Source organism: Beta vulgaris, chromosome 2 (assembly GCF_026745355.1).
Source record: "Beta vulgaris subsp. vulgaris cultivar EL10 chromosome 2, EL10.2, whole genome shotgun sequence".
Lineage (NCBI taxonomy): Eukaryota > Viridiplantae > Streptophyta > Magnoliopsida > Caryophyllales > Amaranthaceae > Beta > Beta vulgaris.
The window spans coordinates 50342878-50357255 of NC_079203.1; the positions used below are offsets into that span (position 1 = coordinate 50342878).

The window sequence follows — 14378 nt, forward strand, 5'->3', positions numbered from 1 at the left end:
ATTTGAGGCCCAGCAAACCATTGACAGCCTCAGAAAAGAGCTAGACTCCGTCAAAAGTAGCAAAACCCCTAAGGCTCGTGCCCGGAACGTGGTTCCTAAAATTCTTGATCTCGACGATTCCGAAGCCAGTGAAGACGAGGACGGGGCAGCCAGGACTGACGATGATGCAGAAGAAGCTGACCCCGCTGCTAGGAAAATGGCGCTCCTGGAGTCTCAAAACAGGAAGATACTTCGCATGCTGGCGAAGTTACCTGGAGCACCAACTCCTGTGGCCGAAGAATCTCCTGATGGCTACGCTCAATCCCCCTTTGTGGAAGAAATCGCAAGAGCCAGGATTCCCAAAAAGATCAAGTGACCCAGCCTCACAAGCTTATGATGGAGCTGCGGATCCCTATGACCATGTGCTCAATATAAACAGAAGATGTGGACTCTGTCCATTCCTGAGCACTGCTGAAGCCACCATGTGCAAGTCCTTCGGGCCACCCTATCTGGCCGCTTTACAATGGCTGATAAGTCTTAAGCCAGGTAGCATTCAAAATTTTGCTGCTTTAATTAACAAGTTTTATATGCAGTTTGCAAGCAGCAGAGTCCTAGAGAAGCACACCGGCGACTTGTACCGCATCACCCAGAAAGCCAATGAAGCTGTGAGGCAGTACCTAGATCGATTCAACAAGGAAATGATCTCTGTCAAGAACCTGGATGTTCCCACAGCTATCGAAGCATTCAGGAGAGGACTAACCTATAAATCTAGATTGTATTATGAATTGACCAGGTACCCATGTGGCACATTCGAAGAGGTCAGGGCCAGAGCTATGGCTGAGATACGTGTCGAGGAGGACGAGGCGTCCAGGTACGTGAGCGAGCCTAGCTAGATCGGAAATCCCAGAACCAGAAGAAGATGATTGGCGCCATCAGCCATATCAGAAGCGCGAAAGTAATAACGTAGCCAGCAAGGCCACAGGTAAATCATCTAACAACATTACCCTTCCATTGCTTCCTACTGTTTTAACGTGGATGCAGGAGGCGTAGTAAACGCACTAGAAAAGCTGGGAACCACAGTTAGGTGGCCTCGCAAAAGCGACAGACCAGACAGCGAGAAGGACACCACCAAGTGGTGAGCTACCATGGCGACCATGGCCATCGAACAGAAGAATGCAATGCTCTCAAAAAGGAGGTGGCTGGCTGCTCAAGAAGGGCTATCTCGAGCACTTGATGGGGAAAGAAGGGGCAGCAAGAAGATAAAGCTGGCCCCAGCCAGCAACAGCCTCTCCGCCACCTGAGCCCCTACAGATAAGGTAATCAATTCTATCTCTGGAGGTTCAGAAATATGTGGACTAACATACTCTGCAGCCAAGAGATTTGCTCGAGAAGGTTCCAAAACTGCACCTAGCCCGCTGAGGAGTGCTGAAGAGAAAAAGCTCAGAAGCATGACCATCAGCTTCGACGAAGAAGATGGAGATGAAGAAGCTGATAATCATGACGGCCTCGTCGATCTCTCACCGTCAGCAATTGCCTCATGAAGCGAGTCTTGATAGACAATGGCAGCTCAGCTAATATCATTTTCAAAATGCTCTAGAAAGCATGGGGCTGCAGGAAGCTGATATCCTCAGGAAAGCAACCGTTCTGTTCGGGTTCAATGGCGAGCCAGCTACAACGCTCGGGAAATCGTATTGCCCACTATGCAAAAGGAGTCAACCTCCAAACCAGGTTCAATGTGGTAGATTGTCCCTCAGCATACAACATCATAATGGGGACACCATGGATCCACAAAATGCGAGCTGTACCTTCACCTATCACCAGACTATTAATTCCCTACCAAGTGGGGAGTACAAGAAATCAGGGGCGATCGCAAGCTGGCTAGGGAATGCTATAGCATATCTCTAAAAGCAAAAAAGGAATCTATCTAGCAATTACAGCAAGGTCCAGCGCCAGCCAAGCCAACAGATCAAGATGTAGATGAAGTGGCGTTGGACCCAGCAAAGCCAGAGCAGACCGTGCAGATTGGGGCATCCCTGCCAGCTGAGGAAAGCAGCGGATTATTGAATTCTTAAAGAAAAATGTAAGCTGTTTTGCGTGGAGCCATGAAGAATGGTAGGCATTGAGCCTGACATCATCACCCATAAGCTAAACGTCGATCCAACTCAAAGCCCTGAAGCAGAAAAGAAGGAAGTTTGCTCCAGAAAGAAATATGATAGTCAACGAGGAGGTGGACAAGCTACTCAAAGCTGGCAAAATCCGAGAAGTCAAATATCCCGACTGGCTAGCTAACGTGGTGGTTGTTGGAAAGAAAAATGGCAAATGGCGGTGTGCATCGATTTTACAGATCTCAATAAGGCATGCCCCAAAGATCCATTCCCGCTGCCACATATTGATGCATTGGTGGACGCTACAGCTGGCCATGAAAGGCTAACGTTCCTAGATGCATACTCAGGTTACAATCAGATACTAATGGATCCTGCAGACCAAGAAAAGACCGCCTTCATGACTGAAAGAGGCATCTATTGCTACAAGGTAATGCCCTTTGGGCTAAAAAATGCGGGTGCCACCTACCAGCGGCTAGTCAACAAGATGTTCGAGAAGCAGCTGGGGGACACGATGGAAGTCTATATAGATGACATGCTGGTCAAAACAAAGAAAGCAGAGGATCATGTGGACCACCTGCAGGAAACCTTTGAAGTCTTAAAGAAGTATGGGATGAAACTCAATCCTAGCAAGTGTTCCTTCGGTCCCAGCAGGCAAGTTTTTGGGCTACATAGTCACCCAGCGAGGAATAGAAGCCAATCCCAGCCAAGTGCAAGCACTAATCAATATCAGTCACCACGAACCTGAAAGAGGTCCAGAAGCTGACAGGAAGGGTAGCTGCGAACAGATTCATATCCAGATCATCCGACAAGTGCCACTTTTTACAACGTGCTAAAAAAGAATAAAGGATTCAACTGGACAGATGAGCATGAAGCTGCATTGCAGGATCTGAAGGCCTACCTGGCTCAACCTCCCCTATTCAAAGCCATCACAGGAGAGACTCTCCAGCTGTATCTAGCTGTTAGCAGCAAAGCGGTAAGTGCGGTACTAGCCAGGGAAGCTGAAAATCAACAACTCCCAGTTTATTACGTTAGCAAATCCTTGCTGATGCTGAAACCAGGTACACATCACTTGAAAAGTTAGTGTTAGCTTTATATATGGCATCTCGTAAGTTGAGGCACTATTTTGAGTCTCACCCCATTCATGTTATGACTAATTACCCCATCAAAGCAGTATTACGAAAACCTGAGCATTCAGGGAGAATGGCCAAATGGGCCATATCCCTGAGTGCACATGACATTAGGTATCTACCCAGGACAGCTATAAAATCGCAAGCCCTAGCTGACTTTGTGGCAGACTTTAGCCCTGACTTAGCAGCTACCGCTGAGGAAGAAGTGCGCCACATTAACAAAGTAGGTAAATCAGGCTCCTGGCAGCTGTATGTGATGGATCTTCAAACTTCAGAGGGCTGGTCTAGGTATAGTGCTAAAGTCGCCACAAGGGGACATGATAGTACGCGCTATCTGCTGCGATTTTAAAGCTACCAACAATGAAGCTGAATATGAGGCCTTAATAGCAGGTATGACACTAGCACATGATTTAAAAGCTAACAGTTTGCGTGTCTTCAGTGATTCGTTGCTAATAGTAAGCCAGGTAAATGGAGAGTACGCAGCTAAAGATTCTAAAATGGCCTCTTACCTAGAGCTAGCCAAAGACAAAGCCAAGTTATTCGAAGAGTTCAGCATAAAACAGATCCCAAGGGACCAGAATACCAAGGCAGACGCCCTAGCTAACCTCGGATCAGCACTCAGAAAATGCGATTTCAAATCAATACCTATAGCCCACCTAGCTGAGCCAGCTATCAGCAAAGAGGTAAACATGGTGCAATCAGATGACAACCAGGCAGGAAGCACAGCTGGACCCAGCCAATCATCGATTTTCTGGAGAGGGGCATCTTGCCAGAAGATAAGCTGGAAGCTAGGAAGCTGCGAATGAAAGCCACAAGATATCATGTTATTTCTGGCACTCTATTCAAAAGAGCTTGCGCCAGCTACGATCTATTACAAAGGTGCTTAGACAAAGACCAATGGGAGCCCACCCTAAGGAGTTCCATGAAGGTGAATGCGGCTCATGCAGCTGGAAGAAGCTTATCAAACAAAATCCTAGCATACGGGTATTATTGGCCAACCATGCGTGCTGATGCTAAGAAGTATGTGCAAAAATGCGAAAGCTGCCAAAAACACGCAGGCATGACACATCAGCCAGCTGAGATATTGCACCCCACCTTAACACCCTGGCCTTTCATGAGGTGGGGCATGGACATTGTGGGGAAATTCCTGTAGCTCCAGGGCAAAAAGTTTTCATGCTAGCACTCACGGACTACTTCTCAAATGGATCGAAGCTGGGGCATTCCAGCAGGTGAGAGATAAAGAAGTAATATCCTTTTTGCATACTAACATTATCTGCAGATTCGGGTACCAGCGAAATCATTTGTGATAACGGATCACAATTCATAAGTGACAAGACAAGGCAATTCTGTCACGAATGGAACATCAGCTTGATAACTTCCACACCTAGATATCCGCAAGCTAACGGACAAGCTGAGTCCAGCAATAAAGTAATTATCAATGGCATTAAGAGGCGCCTAAAAGCTAAGAAGGGAAGATGGGTAGAAGAGCTACCTAAGGTGCTGTGGGCAAACAGAACAACACCAAGAGGCGCCACAGGAAGAACTCCTTTTTCACTTGTGTATGGATGCGAGGCGGTGCTACCTGCGGAAGTAGCTGTCCCTACAGCTAGATATGGATTGATGACTCCTGAAGCCAACGACAAAGAGCTTAGCTACGACCTAGATTCCATCGAAGAATTGAGAGATAATGCATTAGTACGAATGGCTGCACAACAGCAAATAGTGGCTCGTAGCTTCAACAAGAATGTCAAAGCTAAAGTATTCAAGGTAGGAGATTGGGTTCTAAGGAAAGTTTTCCAGAATACCCAAGAGGTCAATGCAGGTAAGTTAGGGATCAGCTGGGAAGGCCCCTATCTAATCGATCAAGTAGTTGGAAAAGGAGCTTATCGTCTAACTACTAAGGATGGAAAAGCAGTACCTAGAAGCTGGAACGCTTCTCACCTTAAGCTATATCATTTCTAACCTGGGGCACCTACCAGGTTACTATCGGGCCAAAGACGCCAGAATCTTTAAAGGCAACCACTGCTTTGCACAAAGCATTGGTCCACCAGGTAAACAACCACTTAATTTGTCTAACACTTAAGTATTTTATGCTCGTAGCAGCAAGCCATCTAAAGTCCACTTCATACGCAGGTAAACGCAAGGGGTTGCACACCCAGGTGGGTAGCTGGAATTTCGAGATCCAGCTACAAGGTCGTAGCACCAGCATCAAGCAGCTAAGGGTTAGTCACCCAAACTTAGCTGAGCGGTCGTAGCACCAAGGAAACGGGCCCAACCTAAGTTGAACAACGCTTACCCCAGGTAAATATGTTGTTCTAATATCTAAGAACAAAGAGCATGCATGTAACTTAAGTACTCATCAAAGTATCAATAGCTAAGATCAAAAGGCAAAGACATAAGTTCAAACGACTAAATTGCTGAAAGAAAATATGTTCTTACAAAACACATTGCCCCCATAGGCAATGGTAAAAGTATCCAAGATAATCAAAACTAAATTGTTCCAAGAGAAAAGCTGATAAAAGTACTGAAGAAATTAAGAAATCACGCTGGCGTCATCGCCAGCAACCTTGTCCTTGTCACCAGGAGCAACGCCTTCTGGCTGGTTGAGAGAAGGAGGGGATTCAGCTGTAGATTTCTCCGAGTCATTTGCTTTGCCACCAGTAGCTAAAGCTTCCAAAGCAGTCATAGAATCCAGCTTGAGGAATCTGTCAATATAGAAATTGACACCCTTGTCATCTAGCTTCTTGAACTTAATCAGGAAAGCTAGCTTCGCAGTTTCGATAATTTTTGCTTCAGCTTGGATGTCTAAAGCCCTCTCCTCAGCTTCTCTTACAGCTGCAGCCAGGCGCGCATTTTCTCTCTCGGCCTCAGCTATCTTCTCATCTTTTTCAGCCTCTCTTTCTCCATCAATTTTTGCTCAGCAGCTAACTTGCTCTCAGCATCCAGCCGGGACTGTTTCTCCCTCTCCAGCTTAGCTTGGTGGCTCAAATTGTCCTTTTGCAGACGAGCCACCTTATCCTGAAGGGTAGCAACAGTCCGCAAGCTGTCCCTGGCAGCTATGCAACTCTGGGAAAGCTGGCGAAGCAATAAAAATCATAAGTATAAGCGATTAATCATTTTCTTGATTTAAAGTAGGTCAAAAGATGTTACTAACCTGTAGGGATAGCTGGACAGCATGGTTCAGGATGACCTCAGGGTCCTGTCCCTTTAACCTCTTTTGTGCAGCTGGGAATACGAGCTTGTCAGCTGCAGGCCAGATCCCACCTTCTAGACCTTCTTCAGCTAGAAAGTCAGCAGGAAAGCTCACAAGGACCTCATCCCTAGGAGAATCAGTCGTGATGTCAATGGTAGCTGGGATGGAGGATGAGCGAGGTTCTTGCGAGGAACTCTTTCAATCTGAGACTGCCCAGAAGAAGCAGCTGATCTCTTCCTATTCTTGAGCCTGTCCATTGCATCCTCGTCGGACAAGTTACTGGATCTTGCTGGGGCTGTATGAATGAGAAAAATTAGTTGGCCTAATATCGAAGAGTTGTGAGCAAAGTAAAATCCGCACCAAAAATCAAAATTACCTGTTGACATCGAGTTAGTGCGAGAAGATGCTCTGGAATCTAAGGGTAGAACCTCGGTAGGAGCTGTGAAGGTGCGTTCCTCAACAGGAAACTTGAGAAGTTCAGGTAATCTCTCAGCTTGTTCAGGGATCTGGGAGATAACGGGGCCAAGACCTACGAGAAAAACAAGGTAAGAACCTAGTTAATTCATTTTTAGAAGCAAAACGCAAATTGAACAGATAAGTACCTTTATTAGACCAACCCCCAACTAGATAATTCCCAGCTTCGCCCAACGAATCCTTCACTACGAAAAAGTACCTAGTCTTCCATACAGAGTCAGAAGCGATTGTACCTTCTATCAATGGGGGAAGGGGAGCCTTAGCCCTAAAAGTTATGAAACCCTTGTATGATTTTCTAACACTATAGGCGGTCAAAAGCTCGTTTAAAGAGAAGGGATTGTGCCATGTTTTAGTTAGGGTCTCTAGGGTCGAGCAAGTTTTCCAAAAAGCCGGCATCAGCTGGCCAGGGGATAGGTGTAAAACCTCCATAAAAGACCTAGTGAGGGGAGAAAACTCGTAATTATACCCTAGGTAGAAAGGATGTTCATAATAGCAAATGTAGTCTTCCGGGCAGGTTTCAGGTCTGCATGTAGAAGTGGGGAGTATGATTTGAGTATTTTCAGGGAAACCCCCTAAAACTTTGAGCACCTCTATATCTCGCTCAGTGACAGATGAAGCAACATCGTCTATAGCTCTGCCCATCAGAAAAAAGTGAAAGATCTAAAAGAAAATTCTCGAGGAAACAAACGAAAGAGAAAAGGTTTACCTGAGGGGAAAAGGAGTTCGCAGAGAAGTAAAGTGAAGGTTCAAGAAGGGCTGAGAGGTCTTTAAATACTGGTAGCTCAACGGTAGCCTAAGCTAACGGATAAGTATTTAATGTTGCTTAAAATTTATCTTTCTACTGTTGATAAGTAATCAATTATCTGGTAGTTTTATCTTCTCCCAAGAAAATTATCTTTTCAAATGGCTAGATGAGTTTATCTTTTAAGTAGAAAATTTTTATCCACAAACGTTTTTCCTCGAAGAAAAAGATAAAAATCTTCTAAGATAGCATAAATTTATTTTTGAACTTTTTTGCTAACTAGTATTTTGTTTTGATTGGTAACTCGTGATTTTAACTCAGTTGCGCCTAGGTTGGCATCACAAGTTAGGGGCAATTGTTATGTCCTAAAAATTTTGCTAAGCTGAATCTGCAGGATATACATCCGTCCCAGCTAGAAGTTATCAGGTAGCAGCTACAGCAAGCAGATACTAAGGGAGTTGAATAAAGTTGATTCAAAGAGCATTGGATACTGATCAAGATCAAGTCAAATAATGTCGTTGCACCTACAAAATAGGGTTGACGAAGTCATCAAGCAGAAGTGGAGATACTCCTTGATATTAGGAGATCATGGCATCATATTAGGAGATTAGTTATGCAACGTAAACATGTAGAGCAACGTTACAATAAATGTATGGCTATAAATAGAAGTAGAAATATTGGGGGAAAGGCAGTTCATTAACATCACTTACATAAGAGCACTCCCCTTTACTTTTGCAAATATTTACAAGTGTATTTACTCCAAGCTACAAGCTGCTAGCTGCTAGCTATAAGTTGTAATCTTCCTACATAGTGGATTGGTGGACTCAATTCCACCCGCGGTTTTTACCCTCTTCCTGGGGTTTTCCGCGTCACCATTTCTTGGTGTCTTTGTTTCTTCTTTGCATCTTCTTTTAATTCTGTAGCTAGCATTTCTTGTTATTGCATCTCCATTAGCTGTAGATCCTCAGCTAAGTTCTGCCTGATCAGAATTTGGCATAAACAATTTACCAACTTAAGTTCTTCAACATGAGGAAAAAGAGGCATTGTTCTCAACTTGGCACAATTTTGTAAGTGTAGCTTAGAGAGTCGAGGAAAACATGGCAGCGCTTCATTGTGTTGAATTGATGCTGCTGTGACATCATCATGATGTCCTTGAGTTTGCCTCCACCACCCCCTTAAATTACCCATTCGATCAAGTGTTAACTCTTCAAGGGATGGGAAAAAGGGCCTGGATGATACAGATGAAGACACCCCCATCTCTTCCATGTACTCTACGCTGTGGGCATAGGTAATATGTAAACGTTTGAGACAGAGGAGTTGGCTGAAAAATGGAAGACATTGGCATCTATTGCAATTGCTTATGTAAATTTCTACTAGACTAGGTAGGCAGGAGTTTAGCTTATCCAACCCAGCCCAACTAGGAAAACTCTGACCTGCATAATATGTGACAGCTAGGATTTGTACGTTTTGATTCGGTTGGAGGCCTTCAAGCAATGATTCATGGTACATGTGGTGTGCCTCAAAAAAATCTATGACTAACTTCACAATATGCAACTTGTTACACAAATTTGCTTCCTTTGCTTCTGAAAGAGCGGCTTTCCATTTTCCCTGAAGTAAAATCTGCAAATCCCCTGAAAGATTGTTTAGTGAACTCAAATCCTTAAGCTGAGCACATTGTTTCAGATAAAAAGTATTAGTGCGACTTCCTACTATAAACTGATTAAGCTTACGGAGAGCAGTCAATCTACCCATTCCAGCTGGCATGTGAGTCAATGCATCACAATCCTCAAGCTCAAGGCACCTAAGATTGATTAACCTTTTGAAATCTGAGGGCAACTTCCTCAGCCTATAGCACTTGGAAAGTCTTAACACCTGTAAATTTTGCAATCTACTAATAGAGTTTGGAAGTGTCTTAATGTGTGAATTGAATGAGAGATCTAAGTACCTTAAATGAATTAGATCTCCTATAGAGTTTGACAGAATTTCAACCCCTAGTCCGTGTAGATCTAACACCCGCAAACGTCTAAAGTTTGTAACTAATTGGTCAGAGACCGACTTCCTAATCCTCGTTCCAAGTTTTGCTTGTTCTGGCAAAAGAAAGGTACGAAGCCGGTTCAATTCTAGCAAACAATTTGGGATTTCCCATGACGATGTCAAATTGAACCCAGAAGATATATGATGAGTATATTTATTTAAATTCCTCATATCACAGGTGAGAATAATGCTCTCCCCTCCAGCCTCTTTAAGGGCTAAATCATGCATCAAATCATGAATTCTGCAACTCTTGATAGTTCCTAGTGCATCTTTTGTTAAATTTTGAAAGAAGCATCTTTGTACCAAATCCATGAAATGCTCCTCGCCAGCGTCTTCAAGACTCTGTCTTTCACACGATGGCACGACAAAACCTTCAGCAATCCAAAGACTAATCAGTCTCTCCTTTTCTAGTTCATAGTCCTTGGGGAACAAAGCACAATAAGCAAAGCAGTGCTTAAGTGAGGACGAAAGATGGTTGTAACTGAGCTTTAAAATAGGCATTATGCTATTTCCAGTCTCTGGTAGCTTTGCTAGTTCATTATCCTTAAAAGCTAACCACCTTTTCCGATCTCTGGCGTATAAAAGGCCCCCAACAGTTCTTATAGCAAGTGGAACGTTGGCACACTTCTTCAGTATCTCCTTCCCTACTTCGACCAACTCTAAATCTTTACTCTCCTGACCAGGTTCAAAGGCCATTTTACCAAATAGAGACCATGATTCAGCTTCTGTAAGGTGCCTCAAATCATAACACAAACCCGTTGTCATGATGCTAGCTACCTGTCTAAGTCGAGTGGTTACCAAAATCTTACTTCCTGGTCCACCACTAAACAGCAAAGCTTTCAACTTAAGCCATTCTTCGCGATCCTCATTCCATACATCATCCAAAACAAGCAAATACCTCTTCCCACCAATGGCATCCCTAAGTTGCCTTTGTAGTTGCTCCATTTCTAAGTCACTAGGCTTCACACATGTAGCACAAGTCAAAATCTTCTCTACAATGACTTTAATGTCAAACATATCAGACACACAAACCCACAATCGAAGCTCGAAATGATCATCTACTTTCTCATCATTATACACCAATTGAGCTAAAGTGGTCTTCCCAAGTCCTCCAATTCCAACTATAGGAATAACAGAAACAGTCTCTTCAATATCAGAACCAAACAACATTCCCAAAATAGCAACTTTATCACTACCTCTACCTACAATATCCTCCTCACGTACAAAAGAATAACTTTGATCTCGAATTCTACCAATTACTGGCTCCTCATTAACTTGCAATCTAAACCCAAAATTCCCACCATCTTTTGCAATATCATCTAAGTTTTCCCTTATCTCATTAATTTTCCTAGACATTGTACTACCAACATGAAGCTGATTGATTTTTGAGAAGAAAAAACGTACCTCCTTGGTACATTTTCCACCATATATGACCTCATTTTGGTCAGTTAAGCTGGTAATTTCGTCGAACAGGTCATCTGCATCATACACCGCGACACGAAGCCTTTCGAGCCAACCTCGAATAGCATGGCTGTTGGGTTGTCTTTCTTCTGCATCTAAGAGCACATCTTTAATGGTGTTGATTGAATTTTTGAGTTTTGCAAGGTGGGTTTTGTAGCCCCAAGCTGATGCAACCTCTTCAATGGCTGCTGAACTCATGTTGATTATAAGCTCTTGAGCAATGTTGTATAAAACAGCTTCTGCCATGATTATGATTAGAAAGATTGATGAATAGATTAAAATTCTGGGTTTGACAATTGAGATTAAAACATGGAGATATGAAGATTGAAGAGGGTAGGGGAGGAAATAAAGAAAAGGGATAATTTTGCAGTGTGAAATGGAAGAAAGTTGTAGCAGATATTATGAGATGATACTTTATCTCTTCAAGTGTGACCACATGAAATGAAACTGGAAGTTTGACTTTGATGAGAAAGGTCAAATCTCAAATCGATATTCATCAATATCACCATATCAGTGGCAATATTGTACTTCCTCCGTTTCAAAATAGATGATACATTGTCTATTTATGGGTGTTTCAAAATAGATGATACATTGTTTTTTTTTCCTTATTGAGTAACTTTTGCCTTACACTTTTACCATTTTACTTAATTAATACATGTGGTCCCCAACTTTTTCTTTCTCCCCTCTTCACATGGGACCACTAGAATTAATCTACCTCCCTTTATACTACTTAAACATACTTATGAAATTTTGCCTAGGAGTCCGTTTTAATCACAATGTACAATCTATTTTGAAACGGAGGAAGTAGATAAATTGAAAATATATTTACAATCAACAAGGTTTTATTTATACATAAATATTTTATAGATTATAACGATTAAATATTAATAAAGATATGTAAATATTTATCTTACTTTTTTTATAAATAAGGTAATTTGTAGTTATTTGTAAATAAAGGGAAATTTGGGAATTTTTATTGCAAGCAATGAGACTCGATCTCAAAACCTCTCGAATTGAAAGTAGACGAAGACGATAACCTATTGCACGATTACCTACATATTCATCTCATCGTGATTCAAATTTACTTTCGTTGGTAAGTTGGAAACTTGGAATCCCTGGCAAAGAGGGGGTAAATTGGGAATTCTTATTATAAAGGATGAGACTCGATCGTAGGACGGGACCTCTTGAGTCGAAGATGATGTTGACGCTACTAGATTATCACTTGTCGCTCGACTTTCACAAATAATGCATATTGTATATTAACTTACAAATGTTATATTTGTTTTATAAAGGTTGTATTTAGATTTTAGATGTATAATGTACCAAAATGCGCTAATATTCATGGGACTAATGCATATACATTTGGGATTGGATAAAACTCTTGATGAGAAATGGGTTGCTAGAATTAGTTAATTTACAATAAATTTAACGGTCAAACAAGGGATATATAAGAATTCAACCTACATGGCAAATTAAATCACACGCTTGCACCAATAAGATCCTGCACACATATTAAGATGCTAAAAAATAAAAATATAATTTGTATGTCAATAAGGTGGGGCAAAATAAAATAGTAGTATAAAATTTATTAAAATGTACATTTGGTCTTAATTTTTTCATATTGTGTCTTAGGTGGAAACATACTTTACCGTGTTGATTATCATAGTATTAAATTGTGAATATACGTTTGATAATAATTTTGAATATTGCATATTTGTGTCTTACACAAATGAACATATTAATTACTTAAAAAAACAACAATTTATCAAAAACAACCTTTTATAACCTAGCATTTATCAAAAACAACCTTTTTATTCTATTTTTTTGTCAAAACAAACCTGAAACCAAATTCTTTTTGTCATAGTAAACACTTCGGCATTCACTTGGTTAATGTCTTAATGATACCAACCAACAATTTTTTTTTTCACAACTTCTATAGTTCTATCCCTAATTTGGAACTTTTCTGTCCATGTTTTCTGTATGTTGAAGTATAGGTTGTTAGTTGTTAGTTGTTAGTTGTTAGTTGTTAGTTGCTCCCTTAATTCAAGTTTAGTTTGTTATTAGTTTGTTAGATTATACTAATATGATAATTAGTATAAATAGGAGTTACTTGTAATACTTACTTACTTTTATCAAGATAATACAATGTAGTCTTTAGTTTTTCTCTCCTATTATCCTTCTCTCACCTCTTCTCCTCTCTCTACTGTTTCTTCCATTTCTTTGTCTAAACTCCATTAATGGAGTTCAACCACAAAAGTTAACATGGTATCAGAGCAGGAATAAAGATCCTTGTTCATCATTTACGCCATTTTGTTCTGTAAATTCATTTGTTCATCATTATTTCCGCAATTTTCTCCAATTCAACTAATCTTCTTGAAATTGCTGAAATCAAACCTATTGTTCAACGGTCTTCATTTTTTTGGTGAAGTTTTCTTCTATATTCTCATTTGAATTGCTCGAATAAAGAAACTCTCTGAAATTCTCACTTCAATTTTGAAGTTCTTGCTCGACTTTCATCCAAATATTACCAAGAAGTTTCTGAAAATTCTTTGTCACAGATTCTCGAATCCTGATCTGATTTTCTTGCGCAATCATCACTTGGTTTTTTTTTTTGGTACGATTATTCGGCAATCCAAGGAAAATTCGGTCCTGCTTTACTCATCTACATTCGTGGATTTCTCTGTTGATCTATGTTACTCAACTGGTTCGAAATTCGTACCCAGTTAGATCGAAAATTGTTTCCGATTCACAAATACCTTGTCAACTCGCCAAATTCTGTTCAATTGCTTGATTTTGTTTCTGTTTCTTAATTTCTTTGGCCTAATATTTCGGTTTCGCAACTTCCTTAACTTGAAATCTTCGAATTCCCTAATTCTTTGCCTAAATTTCTTCTCGTCTTGTTCATCAAGTGTCAATTAAACCTTGAACTGAACAATTCTTCGATTATTTGATTTTCCCCAATTACTAGGGCTCTCAAACGAATTGGAGTTGCAATTTGATTGATGTTTTCCGGTGGATTCATCGGTATTCTTGAAGTTTTTCCATTGCTAGTGCTTCCGCAACGTGATCGATGTTGCATCAATGGAGAATAATTCAATATTCTGGTTGCTGCGTTTACAATTGAAGTTTGGCTAGTGACTCTTGATTTTGCTACTGTACATGGTGAGTTGATGAATTTGTTAGATGATGGAGGTGAATATGTATGTTTTCTGGATTTTTCTTCTGATTTGCAGCAATAATTTGGCTGACAATGTTGTAGTGGG

At 41.2% G+C, this 14378-nt stretch overlaps 2 protein-coding genes across 5 annotated transcripts; both read right to left on the reverse strand.

The window, feature by feature from the left end:
- Window positions 1-5539: 5539 nt before the first annotated feature.
- LOC104907667 (uncharacterized) lies at window positions 5540-8111 on the reverse strand. Its single transcript, XM_010696627.4, has 4 exons — window positions 7007-8111; window positions 6781-6933; window positions 6366-6699; window positions 5540-6286 (listed from the first exon to the last, which is right to left on the reverse strand). Exons 1-3 carry the CDS (start codon window positions 7518-7520, stop codon window positions 6515-6517), a joined length of 852 nt encoding a protein of 283 aa, XP_010694929.2. The 5' UTR covers window positions 7521-8111; the 3' UTR covers window positions 5540-6286; window positions 6366-6514.
- Window positions 8112-8259: 148 nt separating this feature from the next.
- Window positions 8260-11588, reverse strand: LOC104907673 (putative disease resistance protein RGA4). 4 transcript variants are annotated; one of them, XR_007271580.2, is made up of 3 exons: window positions 9351-11588; window positions 9054-9240; window positions 8760-8896 (listed from the first exon to the last, which is right to left on the reverse strand). XR_007271580.2 is itself a non-coding variant. In XM_019252453.3 (2 exons), exons 1-2 carry the CDS (start codon window positions 11359-11361, stop codon window positions 8557-8559), a joined length of 2706 nt encoding a protein of 901 aa, XP_019107998.1. In that variant the 5' UTR covers window positions 11362-11586; the 3' UTR covers window positions 8260-8556. The 4 variants fall into 4 exon arrangements, 3 of the variants coding, with proteins under 3 accessions (XP_019107998.1, XP_010694946.1, XP_048495317.1); XM_019252453.3 differs by having other exon boundaries at window positions 8260-9251; window positions 9351-11586; XM_010696644.4 differs by having other exon boundaries at window positions 9054-11587.
- Between the last annotated feature and the right edge of the window lie 2790 nt (window positions 11589-14378).